This window comes from Diprion similis, chromosome 1 (genome assembly GCF_021155765.1).
Source record: "Diprion similis isolate iyDipSimi1 chromosome 1, iyDipSimi1.1, whole genome shotgun sequence".
In the NCBI taxonomy this organism is placed as follows: domain Eukaryota; kingdom Metazoa; phylum Arthropoda; class Insecta; order Hymenoptera; family Diprionidae; genus Diprion; species Diprion similis.
The window spans coordinates 7,196,032-7,214,730 of NC_060105.1; the positions used below are offsets into that span (position 1 = coordinate 7,196,032).

Genomic DNA, 18,699 nt, shown 5'->3' on the forward strand with positions numbered 1-18,699 from the left:
ACGGATCAAAAGTTACAGCCAAAAAACTGCAGATTTTCATCGTCATTTCTCTGCCGTTGGTCCTACGCTTTTTTTGTTGTGTTTTTTGAGTTCCTGGGGTTCCAATTAGCCAAGAAACGGTCATACAAATTAATTCGGAGACCAGAAATTTTCAGCTCCAAAAATCGCAAAAAAAGGAAGGTTAACCCCTTTGGATTTTTGCCGAAAATTTCGACGACTTTGGAAAGTGCTACAAATAATTCTTTAGGGCACTATTCCGACGTAATTTTGCAAGAGAAATCGATTAAGCGCAGTCCCAATACGCTGCGAGCAACGGATCAAAAGTTACAGCCAAAAAACTGCAGATTTTCATCGTCATTTCTCTGCTGTTGGTCCTACGCTTTTTTTGTTGTGTTTTTTGAGTTCCTGGGGTTCCAATTAGCCAAGAAACGGTCATACAAATTAATTCGGAGACCAGAAATTTTCAGCTCCGAAAATCGCAAAAAAAGGAAGGTTAACCCCTTTGGATTTTTGCCGAAAATTTCGACGACTTTGAAAAGTGCTACAAATAATTCTTTAGGGCACTATTCCGACGTAATTTTGCAAGAGAAATCGATTAAGCGCAGTCCTAATACGCTGCGAGCAACGGATCAAAAGTTACAGCCAAAAAACTGCAGATTTTCATCGTCATTTCTCTGCTGTTGGTCCTACGCTTTTTTTGTTGTGTTTTTTGAGTTTCTGGGGTCCCAATTAGCCAAGAAACGGTCATACAAATCAATTCGGAGACCAGAAATTTTCAGCTCCAAAAATCGCAAAAAAAGGAAGGTTAACCCCTTTGGATTTTTGCCGAAAATTTCGACGACTTTGAAAAGTGCTACAAATAATTCTTTAGGGCACTATTCCGACGTAATTTTGCAAGAGAAATCGATTGAGCGCAGTCCCAATACGCTGCGAGCAACGGATCAAAAGTTACAGCCAAAAAACTGCAGATTTTCATCGTCATTTCTCTGCTGTTGGTCCTACGCTTTTTTTGTTGTGTTTTTTGAGTTCCTGGGGTCCCAATTAGCCAAGAAACGGTCATACAAATCAATTCGGAGACCAGAAATTTTCAGCTCCAAAAATCGCAAAAAAAGGAAGGTTAACCCCTTTGGATTTTTGCCGAAAATTTCGACGACTTTGAAAAGTGCTGCAATTAATTCTTCAGGGCACTATTCCGACGTAATTTTGCAAGAGAAATCGATTGAGCGCAGTCCCAATACGCTGCGAGCAACGGATCAAAAGTTACAGCCAAAAAACTGCAGATTTTCATCGTCATTTCTCTGCTGTTGGTCCTACGCTTTTTTTGTTGTGTTTTTTGAGTTCCTGGGGTTCCAATTAGCCAAGAAACGGTCATACAAATTCATTCGGAGACCAGAAATTTTCAGCTCCAAAAATCGCAAAAAAAGGAAGGTTAACCCCTTTGGATTTTTGCCGAAAATTTCGACGACTTTGAAAAGTGCTACAAATAATTCTTTAGGGCACTATTCCGACGTAATTTTGCAAGAGAAATCGATTAAGCGCAGTCCCAATACGCTGCGAGCAACGGATCAAAAGTTACAGCCAAAAAACTGCAGATTTTCATCGTCATTTCTCTGCTGTTGGTCCTACGCTTTTTTTGTTGTGTTTTTTGAGTTCCTGGGGTCCCAATTAGCCAAGAAACGGTCATACAAATCAATTCGGAGACCACAAATTTTCAGCTCCAAAAATCGCAAAAAAAGGAAGGTTAACCCCTTTGGATTTTTGCCGAAAATTTCGACGACTTTGAAAAGTGCTACAAATAATTCTTTAGGGCACTATTCCGACGTAATTTTGCAAGAGAAATCGATTGAGCGCAGTCCCAATACGCTGCGAGCAACGGATCAAAAGTTACAGCCAAAAAACTGCAGATTTTCATCGTCATTTCACTGCTGTTGGTCCTACGCTTTTTTTGTTGTGTTTTTTGAGTTCCTAGGATCCCAATTAGCCAAGAAACGGTCATACAAATCAATTCGGAGACCAGAAATTTTCAGCTCCAAAAATCGCAAAAAAAGGAAGGTTAACCCCTTTGGATTTTTGCCGAAAATTTCGACGACTTTGAAAAGTGCTGCAATTATTTCTTTAGGGCACTATTCCGACGTAATTTTGCAAGAGAAATCGATTGAGCGCAGTCCCAATACGCTGCGAGCAACGGATCAAAAGTAACAGCCAAAAAACTGCAGATTTTCATCGTCATTTCTCTGCTGTTGGTCCTACGCTTTTTTTGTTGTGTTTTTTGAGTTCCTGGGGTTCCAATTAGCCAAGAAACGGTCATACAAATTAATTTGGAGACCAGAAATTTTCAGCTCCAAAAATCGCAAAAAAAGGAAGGTTAACCCCTTTGGATTTTTGCCGAAAATTTCGACGACTTTGAAAAGTGCTATAAATAATTCTTTAGGGCACTATTCCGACGTAATTTTGCAAGAGAAATCGATTAAGCGCAGTCCCAATACGCTGCGAGCAACGGATCAAAAGTTACAGCCAAAAAACTGCAGATTTTCATCGTCATTTCTCTGCTGTTGGTCCTACGCTTTTTTTGTTGTGTTTTTTGAGTTTCTGGGATCCCAATTAGCCAAGAAACGGTCATACAAATCAATTCGGAGAATAGAAATTTTCAGCTCCAAAAATCGCAAAAAAAGGAAGGTTAACCCCTTTGGATTTTTGCCGAAAATTTCGACGACTTTGAAAAGTGCTACAAATAATTCTTTAGGGCACTATTCCGACGTCATTTTGCAAAAGAAATCGATTGAGCGCAGTCCCAATACGCTGCGAGCAACGGATCAAAAGTCACAGCCAAAAAACTGCAGATTTTCATCGTCATTTCTCTGCTGTTGGTCCTACGCTTTTTTTGTTGTGTTTTTTGAGTTCCTGGGGTCCCAATTAGCCAAGAAACGGTCATACAAATCAATTCGGAGACCAGAAATTTTCAGCTCCAAAAATCGCAAAAAAAGGAAGGTTAACCCCTTTGGATTTTTGCCGAAAATTTCGACGACTTTGAAAAGTGCTGCAATTAATTCTTTAGGGCACTATTCCGACGTAATTTTGCAAGAGAAATCGATTGAGCGCAGTCCCAATACGCTGCGAGCAACGGATCAAAAGTTACAGCCAAAAAACTGCAGATTTTCATCGTCATTTCTCTGCTGTTGGTCCTACGCTTTTTTTGTTGTGTTTTTTGAGTTCCTGGGGTTCCAATTAGCCAAGAAACGGTCATACAAATTCATTCGGAGACCAGAAATTTTCAGCTCCAAAAATCGCAAAAAAAGGAAGGTTAACCCCTTTGGATTTTTGCCGAAAATTTCGACGACTTTGAAAAGTGCTACGAATAATTCTTTAGGGCACTATTCCGACGTAATTTTGCAAGAGAAATCGATTAAGCGCAGTCCCAATACGCTGCGAGCAACGGATCAAAAGTTACAGCCAAAAAACTGCAGATTTTCATCGTCATTTCTCTGCTGTTGGTCCTACGCTTTTTTTGTTGTGTTTTTTGAGTTCCTGGGGTCCCAATTAGCCAAGAAACGGTCATACAAATCAATTCGGAGACCAGAAATTTTCAGCTCCAAAAATCGCAAAAAAAGGAAGGTTAACCCCTTTGGATTTTTGCCGAAAATTTCGACGACTTTGAAAAGTGCTACAAATAATTCTTTAGGGCACTATTCCGACGTAATTTTGCAAGAGAAATCGATTGAGCGCAGTCCTAATACGCTGCGAGCAACGGATCAAAAGTTACAGCCAAAAAACTGCAGATTTTCATCGTCATTTCACTGCTGTTGGTCCTACGCTTTTTTTGTTGTGTTTTTTGAGTTCCTAGGGTCCCAATTAGCCAAGAAACGGTCATACAAATCAATTCGGAGACCAGAAATTTTCAGCTCCAAAAATCGCAAAAAAAGGAAGGTTAACCCCTTTGGATTTTTGCCAAAAATTTCGATGACTTTGGAAAATGCTGCAAATAATTCTTTAGGGCACTATTCCGACGTAATTTTGCAAGAGAAATCGATTGAGCGCAGTCCCAATACGCTGCGAGCAACGGATCAAAAGTTACAGCCAAAAAACTGCAGATTTTCATCGTCATTTCTCTGCTGTTGGTCCTACGCTTTTTTTGTTGTGTTTTTTGAGTTCCTGTCGTCCCAATTAGCCAAGAAACGGTCATACAAATCAATTCGGAGACCAGAAATTTTCAGCTCCAAAAATCGCAAAAAAAGGAAGGTTAACCCCTTTGGATTTTTGCCGAAAATTTCGACGACTTTGAAAAGTGCTACAAATAATTCTTTAGGGCACTATTCCGACGTAATTTTGCAAGAGAAATCGATTGAGCGCAGTCCCAATACGCTGCGAGCAACGGATCAAAAGTTACAGCCAAAAAACTGCAGATTTTCATCGTCATTTCTCTGCTGTTGGTCCTACGCTTTTTTTGTTGTGTTTTTTGAGTTTCTGGGATCCCAATTAGCCAAGAAACGGTCATACAAATCAATTCGGAGAATAGAAATTTTCAGCTCCAAAAATCGCAAAAAAAGGAAGGTTAACCCCTTTGGATTTTTGCCGAAAATTTCGACGACTTTGAAAAGTGCTACAAATAATTCTCTAGGGCACTATTCCGACGTCATTTTGCAAGAGAAATCGATTGAGCGCAGTCCCAATACGCTGCGAGCAACGGATCAAAAGTTACAGCCAAAAAACTGCAGATTTTCATCGTCATTTCTCTGCTGTTGGTCCTACGCTTTTTTTGTTGTGTTTTTTGAGTTCCTGGGGTCTCAATTAGCCAAGAAACGGTCATACAAATCAATTCGGAGACCAGAAATTTTCAGCTCAAAAAATCGCAAAAAAAGGAAGATTAACCCCTTTGGATTTTTGCCGAAAATTTCGACGACTTTGAAAAGTGCTACAAATAATTCTTTAGGACACTATTCCGACGTAATTTTGCAAGAGAAATCGATTGAGCGCAGTCCCAATACGCTGCGAGCAACGGATCAAAAGTTACAGCCAAAAAACTGCAGATTTTCATCGTCATTTCTCTGCTGTTGGTCCTACGCTTTTTTCGTTGTGTTTTTTGAGTTCCTGGGGTCCCAATTAGCCAAGAAACGGTCATACAAATCAATTCGGAGACCAGAAATTTTCAGCTCCAAAAATCGCAAAAAAAGGAAGGTTAACCCCTTTGGATTTTTGCCGAAAATTTCGACGACTTTGAAAAGTGCTACAAATAATTCTTTAGGGCACTATTCCGACGTAATTTTGCAAGAGAAATCGATTGAGCGCAGTCCCAATATCCTGCGAGCAACGGATCAAAAGTTACAGTCAAAAAACTGCAGATTTTCATCGTCATTTCTCTGCTGTTAATCCTACGCTTTTTTTGTTGTGTTTTTTGAGTTCCTCGGGTTCCAATTAGCCAAGAAACGGACATACAAATCAATTCGGAGACCAGAAATTTTCAGCTCCAAAAATCGCAAAAAAAGGAAGGTTAACCCCTTTGATTTTTGCCGAAAATTTCGACGACTTTGAAAAGTGCTGCAATTAATCCTTCAGGGCACTATTCCGACGTAATTTTGCAAGAGAAATCGATTGAGCGCAGTCCCAATACGCTGCGAGCAACGGATCAAAAGTTACAGCCAAAAAACTGCAGATTTTCATCGTCATTTCTCTGCTGTTGGTCCTACGCTTTTTTTGTTGTGTTTTTTGAGTTCCTGGGGTCCCAATTAGCCAAGAAACGGTCATACAAATCAATTCGGAGACCAGAAATTTTCAGCTCCAAAAATCGCAAAAAAAGGAAGGTTAACCCCTTTGGATTTTTGCCGAAAATTTCGACGACTTTGAAAAGTGCTGCAATTAATCCTTCAGGGCACTATTCCGACGTAATTTTGCAAGAGAAATCGATTGAGCGCAGTCCCAATACGCTGCGAGCAACGGATCAAAAGTTACAGCCAAAAAACTGCAGATTTTCATCGTCATTTCTCTGCTGTTGGTCCTACGCTTCTTTTGTTGTGTTTTTTGAGTTCCTGGGGTCCCAATTAGCCAAGACACGGTCATACAAATCAATTCGGAGACCAGAAATTTTCAGCTCCAAAAATCGCAAAAAAAGGAAGGTTAACCCCTTTGGATTTTTGCCGAAAATTTCGACGACTTTGAAAAGTGCTGCAATTAATTCTTTAGGGCACTATTCCGACGTAATTTTGCAAGAGAAATCGATTGAGCGCAGTCCCAATACGCTGCGAGCAACGGATCAAAAGTTACAGCCAAAAAACTGCAGATTTTCATCGTCATTTCTCTGCTGTTGGTCCTACGCTTTTTTTGTTGTGTTTTTTGAGTTCCTGGGGTCCCAATTAGCCAGGAAACGGTCATACAAATCAATTCGGAGACCAGAAATTTTCAGCTCCAAAAATCGCAAAAAAAGGAAGGTTAACCCCTTTGATTTTTGCCGAAAATTTCGACGACTTTGAAAAGTGCTGCAATTAATTCTTTAGGGCACTATTCCGACGTAATTTTGCAAGAGAAATCGATTGAGCGCAGTCCCAATACGCTGCGAGCAACGGATCAAAAGTTACAGCCAAAAAACTGCAGATTTTCATCGTCATTTCTCTGCTGTTGGTCCTACGCTTTTTTTGTTGTGTTTTTTGAGTTCCTGGGGTCCCAATTAGCCAAGAAACGGTCATACAAATCAATTCGGAGACCAGAAATTTTCAGCTCCAAAAATCGCAAAAAAAGGAAGGTTAACCCCTTTGGATTTTTGCCGAAAATTTTGACGACTTTGAAAAGTGCTGCAATTAATTCTTCAGGGCACTATTCCGACGTAATTTTGCAAGAGAAATCGATTGAGCGCAGTCCCAATACGCTGCGAGCAACGGATCAAAAGTTACAGCCAAATAACGAAACACGTATTTTCTTCATTCTTCTGCTGGTGGTCTTTGCCTCGTGATTTCTCCGCTGTCTGTCCTACGATCTTCTTGCTCTGTTTTCCGAGAATCTGGGTGCCCAATTTGTCACAAAGAATGGTAATACAAGGTTGACCTCATGAACAACGGACCAAAAGTTGCGGACGAAATACATGAAAGCGACGAGGTGACGAAAAGGTGGCGAAGAAAACTCACAGGTTAACAGCTCAAAGCTTTATTCAATTAATATGCCCTTACTACAGAACAAGAGTTCGGTTTTTAGTGTGTATTAAGTTCACAAATTGACTCATAGAATTAAAGCGAACGGAAAGAGGATTTGGAAAATACATTAGACATTACATAAGAATCACGGAAATAGGTGTGCAGTATCCACATTCTACCCATTGTCTTCAGTACGAAAACTAGATTATATAATACATCAAAGTTATCAAGTAAAGCTTAACTATCGGTACTTTTTACAGGCCCAATACGCCTCTTAAGGTATACGATATATCAAGTATGATGAAATTATATTGTGTATATTTTGTGTCATCATCTGGTGGGGCTACGCCACTGATACAGCACCTCTTATCCCTTACAGAGTCGGCACCATTGACTACTGGGGTTTGAACGCAGCCTTTCCGCAGTGGCGTTCGTAGCATTGCGGAACGTCTTCGAACCTTCAATCCGCGCTCTCTTCCGTTTCCCGTTCATCCAAAATGAAGTAAGTGAACTCTTACATTCGTGTATTAGATATCAACATATAAAATGCCAATCGTGTTGAATCATGTTTGTTAAATCTATCAATGTGATCAATGAGTACTCGTTCACTAATTACTCTATGATCGTTTCAGGATCGGACTCTGTGCCTACAGTGGGTACAAAATCTACCCTGGCCATGGCAAAACCATGGTCAAAGTTGATGGAAAGGTATGTTTCCCGTTGTACTATAATAGTGTATTTCTTCAATTTCATTCAGCGATGCCCAGCACAACATTTGACATTGTGCTGCTCCTCCGGCAGTATTCGAGGTCCAAATTCGTTGCAATTCACTCGGCAGAAACTCCATTCAACGTTAACCTCAAATTCACAGTCGTGCTTTCATTTCTTTTCAGACGTTCACTTTCCTGAACTCCAAATGCGAGGCTGCCCATCTCATGAGGCGTAATCCCAGGAAAGTTACTTGGACTGTTCTGTACAGGTATAAAACCAACTATTTATTTAAATTCTTTACTGTTCGGAAGTATTTTTTTCTTTAGACTTATCGAGAGCTGTCAGCACCTCAAAAATTTTGTTTACACAATATTGTTAGTAGATTTCACTCACTTTTTTGTGAATTTTTCAGGCTAATTGAAAGCTTCTATTGTGAAGTAATATTATTTTATGTGCAAATTCAGTATGTCAAACACAGCGACTCAGATTTTACTCCTCTGATACGCTGACCTTAGATAAACTTCTCGCTTGTCTTTGACAAGCAATATGTTTCTTCTGTATAAGAATTATAAGACTTATTTTACCATACTCCTGGGAAGTCGTCATTCATATACTTGAATAATTACCAGACGCAAGCACAAGAAGGGTCAAGAAGAAGAACAGGCCAAAAAAAGGACGCGTCGCACTCAGAAATTCCAGCGTGCCATCGTTGGTGCTTCTTTAACGGATATTCTGGCCAAGCGTAACATGAAACCAGAGATCAGAAAAGCTCAACGTGAACAGGCTATCAAGTGAGTTTACCGAAATTTGTGTCCATTCTCATGAAATTCTTTGAAGTTACACAAACACGCAGTTGCAGTTCATATCCTTGGTTTAACGAGCATATAGAAAATACATTTGTCTACTACCATCATTAAAGCTGTATCAGACAACTACAGAATGAACACAGAATGTGTTGGTAGAACGGTAAATTTCACAAGCTTATTTTTGTTTCCATCAATTGTAAAACCAAACTTTGTTCATGTTTTATTATGTTGACATTATAATATTTTAATCTTCTATCAACATAGTCCTTAGAAATCGATAGAAACATAACAATTTTGACAGCAATATGCTGTATTCTAGTAAATCAGGACTAAGTTCAAAGATATTCAGCTAAAGGGATGGTGGTCTCACTATTTAGTTTTTTATTAATACGTAGTCTTGAAAAGTTTCAGGTATGATGTATTCTAATTCTCCTGTCACAGCCTAAGCCCTTTTCAGACAAATCAATTTGGATACTATAACTTTAATTAACTAAAGTTTGGAAGAAATTAGTAATGCTCCTTTGTGAAAATGAACAAAAATGAATAATCATACCTTAATAAACTTTTAAAGACTTCTTCAAAAAAAATTAATAAGTCAGTTCACCTCTCTCTCGAGGGTAACGTATATGAGTCCATAGTCCTTCAATTTTAGTTGAACATTCTATTCCCTTCTACATTGTAATTGAAACTGATCATCAAGATCTTGAAGATTTGAGACCGTCTGAAAAAGTGCCGAGGTGTTGTCTGTTAATATTATTGAACATCCTGTTAATTAATGAAATATGGAAATCACTCCATCGATAAATGTAGACAGCTGTTCCTCCAACTTGATCATACATGTCGGGCTGGATTTCAGAATGTCTTAGAAAAATGTTAACACGGGCTGCTTCACCCAGAATAGTATGGTACGGTTACTCTGTCTGGCTTTGCGGGTCCGCACAAAATTTACATTATTTCTCAACATGGATATTGAAGTTATTAATTTGTTTCGACAATATTTCGGTGCCATCAAAAGTCTCACTCGGTACTAATGATTAATGATGAAATCTCTCTTTTAGAGTTGCTAAAGAGCAAAAGAAGGCAGCCAAGGCGACAAAGAAGGCTGCGGCACCCCCCAAAGCAAAGGCTGCGCCTAAACAGAAAGCAACCAAGGTTCAGCAAAAGGCTGCTCCTCGTGTAGGAGGCAAACGATAAATTGTAACTTATTAATAAAATACTTGCTGCTTTCAAAATTAATGTGTTGAAACTTCATTCTAGAGATTAGTGACAGCAATATACAAGTTTGCAAGTAATGATTATGCCTCACTAATCTCGCAACTTCCTTTATTTCTCATCTTATTATCTCGCATATTCGTTCCTGGACAGTGAGTTTTAATTAGTAAATTCACTGAATGAAAGGAAACTTGTAAGAAATGATTGAAAGAATATGTCCAACAAGAAAATCACCTGCATGATAGGTGTAATCGTGAGAGGATGTTCTTAAAATTGGTAAAACGTTTATTAACTATTTAAAAACGACGAAACAAGGTGAACATGAGATTGATAATTCAATAAGTAATGTTATTAAATAGACTATAGAGATGTATAATAGTTGTAATAGTATTCATCTTATACGATTATATCTTCGTTATATTGAGAAATATCTCTCTCTGACGTCAACGTTCGGTGAGTCCTGGGCCTCTTAAGCTTAATCATCGTTATTACGTTGACAGTATTACAAGTATCTGTAAATAAGAATTTGAAACTCGACACTGCATACCGTTTAGAATTTTTTTTTTTTCAACTGAGGACAAAAATGGTGAATCCCGATAGGCAACCGCTTGGTTGGACACTGAATGAAATCAAGTTATATTGGACAATACCAAATTTCAACAGAACTTGCAAGAGGCCTGATTTTCATTGTATGTACTTTAACGTTTTGAAAGCTACAGACACTGACAGCGTGTTTCTTAATGCGTCTTATAATTTCTGATAACAGAATGTGATCATTATTAATAATTTCTGAAATGGTATAATGAAGACCGAATTAAAACTTTTCCCGCGTGACTTGTTGCCAGAGTTCTTTTGAATCATCGTATTCCGTCGCTATATGAAACCATAAATTTTCTTGTTAGGCCTCTGCAAGTTACGTTTAATTTACGGTGTCGAATCGTGCTGTAGCAAATGCAACTTCCCATTCTATTCCATGTCCAATCGGGTAGTATCCAAACGGGCCTCGACCGATAAATAGAAAATGGTAGGAAAAAAGAAACTTTACCAATTCAACTGTTAAAAACTATGCGAGAACATTGAAACTAAGTAGTATTTTAAATTGAAAATATCATTTTCACAGTAAAAGGCAACTGGGTATCAATACGAATATAATCAGCGTACTTTACACCAAATCCAGATGAAATTTTCCGTTTGGCTATAATAGGCATGTATACATAGGTATAATACCGCGTAACCACTGATATAAATGAGAAAACCTTATTCGTTACAATTAGTAAATTTATGTTACAAATTATAATGAACTTGGCAAACAATTTATTTAATTCTTTATTTTAATTTTTGTTCTTTTTAATAACATCTCTATTAACTCTTTATTCTTCTTAATTCTCCTACTAAAAATCCATGTATTTTCTTTACCATTAATTTAAATATCAACACCGTTTGGGTAACGTAAGTATACAGCCCATTCATGAATTACGCGGACTGGCGCCAACAAGATAATATTTTCACTTTTAGTGACAGTCTGCGTACGTCGTAAACAGACGATGAAATATGTAGTCGAGGCTTAAGGTCTCAAATTATTCTCTTCTTCTCTTCGTTTTACTTTCTGCATTTCTCGAATTCATCTCAATATATAGGTATTTACAGTAATATACCTACTATGTATTAATAATAATAATTTAGTAATATTTAAATTACAATAGTTATTCTTATATAATGTTGCACGTAACCCATTACTGGCTTAGTTATCTAGCTGTACAAAACATTATATATTGTTATCCTAGCTCTAGAGATTTGTCCTGTGAGGTTAAGTTTAATAGATCGTGAGAATTGCGCCTTTTTTTCTCTCGAGTTACTACATCGCTGCCTACAACAATCTGCCCTCCTCTCACCGTATCATACTCTACCTATTATGTATAATATCTCTTATATCTATACGTTTCGACGCGCTTTCACTTTGCAATTCAGAGTTGATGTAACGGAGTAGGAATAAGGGAGATAGATTAGATAGCAATTTGGTATCTCGTGTCCTCCAGTGTTTAATACTCGTAGCGATTACCTTTTAATCGATAAATTTCGTAACATATTTTTCTTTTTATTACGCTACGCAATTAAGTACATTAAAAAATACAGCACTACTTTACTCGTGTATAACCAATAAGCTATAAGAGTCAGTGATTGAAGGCAAAAATTTGTGTTAAAGAATTTTTTTCCCGAAGTAGATTCCACTAAAACCATATAAATTTCATTGATAATTCGCAAATGTATTCAAGACTTTATTGTCCGTATTTGATTCGACGTTATGAATTCACAAAGTCTATTATTATATGGTTTTAAGTAGTATATATTTTACAATTTATAGATAATTTTTATTCGTGACAACTCATAATATAGTAACATCTTACAGTCAATGAATAAAAGCAGTTTATAAGTAGGTAATAATTAAAATTCTCTTCTTCGTTAATTACTTCCACAGTGTGTCTCTTTTTTTAAATTCCGTGTGATAGAGACTGATTAAAATGAAATGAAATAAAATAAATGAAAAAAAAATATGCAGCTGACCGAAAGAGTCTCTAATCAGTAATCACACTTATGAGACACTATCGTTTTTTAAAAGGTATAATTATGAATTAAGCTCGAACTAATTGTCTCTGCGAGCAATGTGTAATTAATTGATCAAATCGATCACAACGCTAAATATAAAATTATTTATAAACCTAGTTGTGATCCAGTTTGTCAATTGAATTCATTAATGGAGAAATTTCTATCTTACAAAAATAAAATACTTATTATTCTTCTTCCTTTCACCTTCTTATTCGACTCTGTTCACGAATTGATATAAATTTTATCGCACTCGCGTTTTCATGCAAACAACACGTGCAACGAAATATCAGTATTAGGTATTTTTTTTTAACGGGAACAACGTCGAACTCTTAATTCTCATCTATATAACTAAGCAAGACGCTTATTTCTTCATTATAATCATATTCTATTATATAAATCATTTGTTTTAACAATATACTTGGATTATGAGTCATTGCCTACCGTCCTAATATTCACACAATATTATTATTATCATTATTATTATTATTATTAACAAATTTGAGAGGAGACTGAATATTATATTTTCTTTTGTTAAATTCCTTGTGGCAATTCGAGACTATACTGAAGCAATCAGCTTCGACGCGCCTTAACTAGGACATTGTGCTACATAGGTGGGGGAGAAGGCGTTAGAGGGTTATTTAATTTATTCATTAATGTATATTTAATCGTTACGCCGGGGAGGTAAGGTCCAGGCATTAGGATTGGAATTGGGATGTGGCTGGGGGTGGGGGTTGGGGGCAGGTCGTCACAGTTGCTGATCTCGACTTGGCACCCAGATGCTTGGGCCTGACTGTTCGCTGATCACCTCCTTTACCTTCAAGTAAATATCTTCTGGCGTATCGCCTTGTACCACAGCTGAAAGGTAAATTAAGATGTTAGGTGTAATTCACACGTTGTCAGAATTCAATGGAATCAAGGCAAATGAAAAGATTCAACTAATTGTGATATGTTACTTTCCCTACTTAAATTTAAGAATCAATATTCTGATTGACAGTATAATGAATGTTCATATGATTAAAATCATTTTAAAAACTTTCTTACCGGTAAAGTATTCACCGAATTCTTGCTCCATCTTTAAAGCACGTTCATACGTCTTCTTTGCCTGTTCCTCCGTCATTCTCTTATTCATCTCCCTATAGATGATAAACGAGAATTTGTGAATACGCGAGTAACGAGAAAATAAATAGTATCTACACACATAAAGAAAGCGGAAAGCAGTTTGCACTTACATCACTGATTCTATAGATTTCGGTTTGATGAAAATAGCGATAGGATAGAGCTGTGCAACTTGTAACCTCTTGATAGCATTGCCGCTGACGTCAAGAATACAGTGCTTGCCCTGTAACGAGAAATAAAGAGAAATCTTCAGGCAAACCATATCGATAAAGTGAATTCAGTTTGAAATGTCCATGACTGCCTGCACCAGGTCAGATAAATTAAATGAATCAAGTAAATCACCTTTTCTGCAACTTCTCTAACAGATGCAACAGACGTGCCGTAAAGGTTGTCGTTGTACTGTCCAGCCTCGATGAAGAGGTGGTTCTGAATATCCCTTTCCATCTGTTCTCGCGATCCCACAAAGTGATAATCTCGACCGTCAACTTCGTACTCCCTTTTACTCCTCGTTGTGTCTACAAAGGAGTTTAAGAAACAATATTGATTACTAATCTTGATAGCCAGTTTAAAATTGTAAATAGTTTTGAAGGCTCTTTAATTATGGTGAATAATTAAATACAAAAGGTAGTTGTAAATATCATAGTCAACTTACGTGGTACACAGCTGCCGAACTTGTCTGGGAACTCAGAAATTAGATCGTCGTTGATGCGATCCTTGAGCGGTCCAAGAATGATGACAGGTCTGGTATACTGGATAGCGAGCTGTTGCACAGCTTCGTAGGATAAAATAGTTTCTTCGCTGCCTGTAAAAAGACCAATAAATCTTGAACTATGAGTTTGAATACTTATCGCTACAAGCATTCCTCAAAATTTGGATCACATTTCATCAACGGGTAAGGTTTTATTAGTAGGAAATGGGGATTGAGAGTATCTGAGAAATTGAAACGGTAAAACGATTACATTACTGGGGAATGGAGTAGAACAATTTCGTATTCCATATTAATAATATACTTTTTTTTGCCATGGAAGATGGATCTTGCCGGGAATTTATATTTTTTTCGAAAAAAGTCACAGTTACGAATATATCGTTCAAATATTCTTAGAGCAGAAAGAAAAAAACAAGACAGCATTACAATTTGTAGGGTAATAAATAAAATATGTGGCATCATACCTACAACTCATAAATTTTCTGACTAATGAATATGGACATAAATTATGGTTTTGATGAGGTAAAAAGAAGCTGTACAGTTAATAGCAAGAGCTTGTTAGTTGCAAGGCAAAAATAATGCAGGCACGTTAGATCATCCTAAGTGATGATTATGGGAAAAAAATAGTAGTCACTCAATAAATCTAATTGTATGTTCGCAAAATTATATGGATTGTAACGAGTGGGAGAGAAATATTTGAAAGTAAATTTGTAGTCAACAAAACTTCACATATACATAATATTTAAATATGTGTGTATACGTAGATAAAAATGTTAGTTTGTTTTTTGGTCATTGTTCACTCTTTTTCACACGTTGCACTTACTAAGCTCCTCAACATTTTCATCACCGTCCTTTTCCAGATAAACTAATGTCAGTTCTTCCATATAGGGTAGTTCAACACGATACAAAATTTCTTTACTTCCTGTGGCGGAAGATAAATCTTAAATGAATAAACGAGAAAGATTTCTATGATTACGACGTGATGATTGATGATGCTCGTGATGATACGAAATTAAACCCTTGTTCGCAGCTCGTTGCAGTATTATGAAATCCATGAAATTCAAAAGTCCGGGCAACGAATTACAATGATCATCTATGAGACAGCAAAAGTATAAGACAGAACGGCGATACAGAAAGACATGAATTTCAGAACTATGCAAAGCTAAATAATAGCCTATGGTAAAGAAATATACGCGGCAAATTGTCAAGCTCATACCTGCATAATAATTAATTAATAATGATTTGCACGACTTGATATTACAGGAATGATTATAAAGTATACGACGTTATGAATTTGTTAATACGCAATAGTGATGAGAGAATAATGATTACCTTCAGTGTTAGTGTCGTCCTGGGTGTAGCACAGCATGAATGCTAGAACATAATAATATGACAATGGTTACAAGTTGCAGAAAAGCTGTTCATATCATAATGTTAGAATCAATCTGCAAGCTCTAACTATATGTCTGAAGCACTGATATGATCTGTATATTGAACCATTTAGGGGAAAGAACTTGGTTTGTGAAATCAGCAAAAAAAAGGTACAGAAAAAAGAGAATTACTTTCTAGAATTGATGCGTTTGTTGGAGCATCTCCCATTAATTACAAGATTCATTATTAACTTTTGCATTGGTAAATTACATATTTTGTATGAGAATTCCTTAACTCTACCAGATGTAAGTGACAAAAGCGTTTAATGCAAAAGCTGTCGCGGGATGTCGAAAAGATTGACAAAATTTTATTTGAACTTTCGTGGTTAATTTTCGCAAACTTTTAATGGAATTGCAATTTCTTAATATTACTGTAATAAGATTATCTATTTGTTTTTGACGAAAAATCATCAAGAAAAGAAAGGAAAGTAATACGAAGAAGAAACATTGATTTACAGCGCTGCAACAATAATACAGATAGCATGACAGTCGAAACATCAAATAGAAATATGTACTTGCAAAAATTGACGAATAATATAATGTATTGTACACGGGAGGCGTTTCGTCCAGATGCCTAGCAGAATTCTGTAACAACTTTATCCGAATAATAGGTAGAACTGGTAGGAATGCAAAAAAAGAATAAAAATATTACAGTTTTAAAAAGACTATATGAATATTACTTTTATAATTGACTTGGAAATGAATACAAAAATTCATGTGGCATCTGAACCGCTACATATATATATATATATATATATATATGCAGTTGCAATTACTTTAGTGTATACACGATTTATAGTACAAATTTGGTGATATTTTCTGTATTGAAATGATAGATAAAGTGCATTGCAAGTTCCATAAAACTTACATCTTTCAACATATAAAAACATGTAGTATAAAAATACACGGGGATGAAATAAAATCAAAAGTAAATCTAATTTTGTATGTTCTTCATACATATACAAATACTTACGCATAGCATCGGTTTCATTCTCAGGTGTTGTGGGTGACCCTACACAAGCAGGCAAAAACAAAACACATATGTCACGTATCACATGGTAAAAACACAAAAGCACATTCGGGAAGATTAATTTTCTGCTTGTAAGAGGGAGACCTGCGCAAATTAACATTATGATCAATTATGATCAATTATGATCAATTATGATCCTCCGATGAGGATCACAGATATACCATTTATCTTCTTATGAAAGAAATCAGATCGTGCTGGATGGAAAAATTAATAACTTTTAGTAGCAACAGGTCTGGCTCTTTTTATTAAATTAATTCCAATTGAATTAAAATCCATCAAAGTTTCATTATGAGGATATAATTGGTGTACATGTGTGTTAATAAAGAATGGAAAAATACAAACATATCGTAGGGAATGTATGAGTAAACGAATAACAGGCCTTCTTCTGAAGACGTAGATACAAAGTGATTTACAGGTTCGCTGAAAGTCGCTTTTACAGTAAGAATGAATTTTTTGTTCTGTGTTTCATATCAGGCCAATTTTTTGCTTTTTATTGAAGGGTGACCATAAAAAGTAGGCATTAGAAACACATCAAATTGATTAGAGAAATTCCGCTGTCTGGGAAGACCTTCAGAGAATTTTATCTGCACGATCGTGGGAAGATATGCACCATAAAGTTATGTTAGAAAAAAAAAAAAAAATTAATCAATCATCTTGAGATGACTGAGAAACTGAACTATGAAAAATTTTCTTATTAATAATATATAGTTTTGCGCTGGTCAGCATATTGCTGTTTTATATATTGAAATTTACAAAGAATCACGCTCATTTGCTGCCACTAACTTCTTCAATTAATAATAATTTAACTAATTACGTACAATCGATTTCCAAAATGCAATGAATCACTCTCTTTTATCAGTATTTTTTACGTAAAAATTAAAGTGGCGGGGCTAAAATGCGCAAGCGATTAAAACCACACATTATTTATAATTTTCGTATATTTCGTGTACGTGTAACGTATAATGCAGTGTGACGTAATAATTTTGTTTAATGGATACGATTATCCAACAAGGTCCAGGGATGACAAAAATGTAAACCGTGGCTGACGTGTACATGATGTATTATAGGTATGTATAATAATACCTAGTATCGAGTGAATAAAGACGTGGGGGTTTATACTTGAGAGACATGCTTACCGAGAGAACATGCGTGAACGACAATGTAAATGCGACATTAAGTAATATAAATGCGTGAAAATCAGAATGAGAATAAAGAAGAAATTGATTCTGTATAAATAATACTTACGTTCCTGGTCCGAACCGTCTTCAGACTTGTCATCTTTGCTTTTCATGAACGGGAATTTCCTGCTAAACGAAAAGTTTTTCTTTTTCCTATCTAAGGTGGATTGCTGAAAACAGAAAAAATATCGCAAGTAATGAATCGTGGCGATGAAAGCTACGTAATCCCAAGTGGAGATGAAATTTCGTCGATGCAGAGAGAAAAGTCAATTTAGTTATAAGCATGGATTGAAAGGCTCGAACAACCTTGTCCAATATGACAGGCATGTGGCCCTGGAACTTGACGGATCGATCCCTCGCCCGCTGCTTGCGCTCCCAACGTCTACGAGATGGGATAATACCGAGTCCCTCTTCTTCGCCCTGAGGGGTGACCCTCCTGGCCTGCCACCATTCGTCGTCGCTCGCATTAGTTACGTGGAGAATTTCACCGTAGCGAAAAGCCAGACCGCGACTCGGCAGACCGTCGTCTTTGTTCGGATCGTAGTCGAAAAGTGCTCTGAAAAAGAATTCGCAATTATTGTATTAAGCGTAACGTTTTAACGAAGTTGAGAAGAAGGCGCATATGTGTCTGTTGCTTTTTAGCTGGCTCCAAAATTTCAGTTCAAGGTTTTTCCTTCAAAAAAGAATGGGAACTACAGTCTGAATTGAAAGTTAGGAAAAGAGCAGGAATCGTTTGACGCGTAGTGGGAATAAATCTCAGCAAATCCGAATGACACCAACTAGGATATCAG

The 18,699-nt window shown here is 36.7% G+C and overlaps 2 protein-coding genes across 17 annotated transcripts in view; one reads left to right on the forward strand and one right to left on the reverse strand.

The window, feature by feature from the left end:
* The first annotated feature begins 7,500 nt into the window (after window positions 1-7,500).
* On the forward strand, window positions 7,501-9,868 carry LOC124407455 (60S ribosomal protein L24). Its single transcript, XM_046883588.1, has 5 exons — window positions 7,501-7,617; window positions 7,748-7,823; window positions 8,009-8,094; window positions 8,456-8,617; window positions 9,691-9,868. The coding sequence occupies exons 1-5, from the start codon at window positions 7,613-7,615 to the stop codon at window positions 9,824-9,826; spliced, it is 465 nt and encodes a 154-aa protein (XP_046739544.1). The 5' UTR covers window positions 7,501-7,612; the 3' UTR covers window positions 9,827-9,868.
* A 238-nt stretch (window positions 9,869-10,106) lies between these two features.
* Window positions 10,107-18,699, reverse strand: part of LOC124407311 (disks large 1 tumor suppressor protein) — a 361,750-nt gene continuing 353,157 nt past the window's right edge. For 9 of the 16 annotated variants that reach the window (XM_046883436.1, XM_046883417.1, XM_046883347.1 and 6 more), the window contains 10 exons: window positions 18,215-18,464; window positions 17,976-18,078; window positions 16,674-16,712; window positions 15,603-15,644; window positions 15,094-15,210; window positions 14,217-14,366; window positions 13,907-14,079; window positions 13,678-13,787; window positions 13,490-13,581; window positions 10,107-13,303 (listed from right to left, as the gene is read on the reverse strand). In XM_046883436.1, the coding sequence (XP_046739392.1) occupies window positions 13,194-13,303; window positions 13,490-13,581; window positions 13,678-13,787; window positions 13,907-14,079; window positions 14,217-14,366; window positions 15,094-15,210; window positions 15,603-15,644; window positions 16,674-16,712; window positions 17,976-18,078; window positions 18,215-18,464 (1,186 nt within the window). In that variant the 3' untranslated portion in view covers window positions 10,107-13,193. The remainder of the gene's footprint in view (window positions 13,304-13,489; window positions 13,582-13,677; window positions 13,788-13,906; window positions 14,080-14,216; window positions 14,367-15,093; window positions 15,211-15,602; window positions 15,645-16,673; window positions 16,713-17,975; window positions 18,079-18,214; window positions 18,465-18,699) is intronic. The other 7 variants (XM_046883355.1, XM_046883381.1, XM_046883372.1 and 4 more) reach the window with 7 other exon arrangements.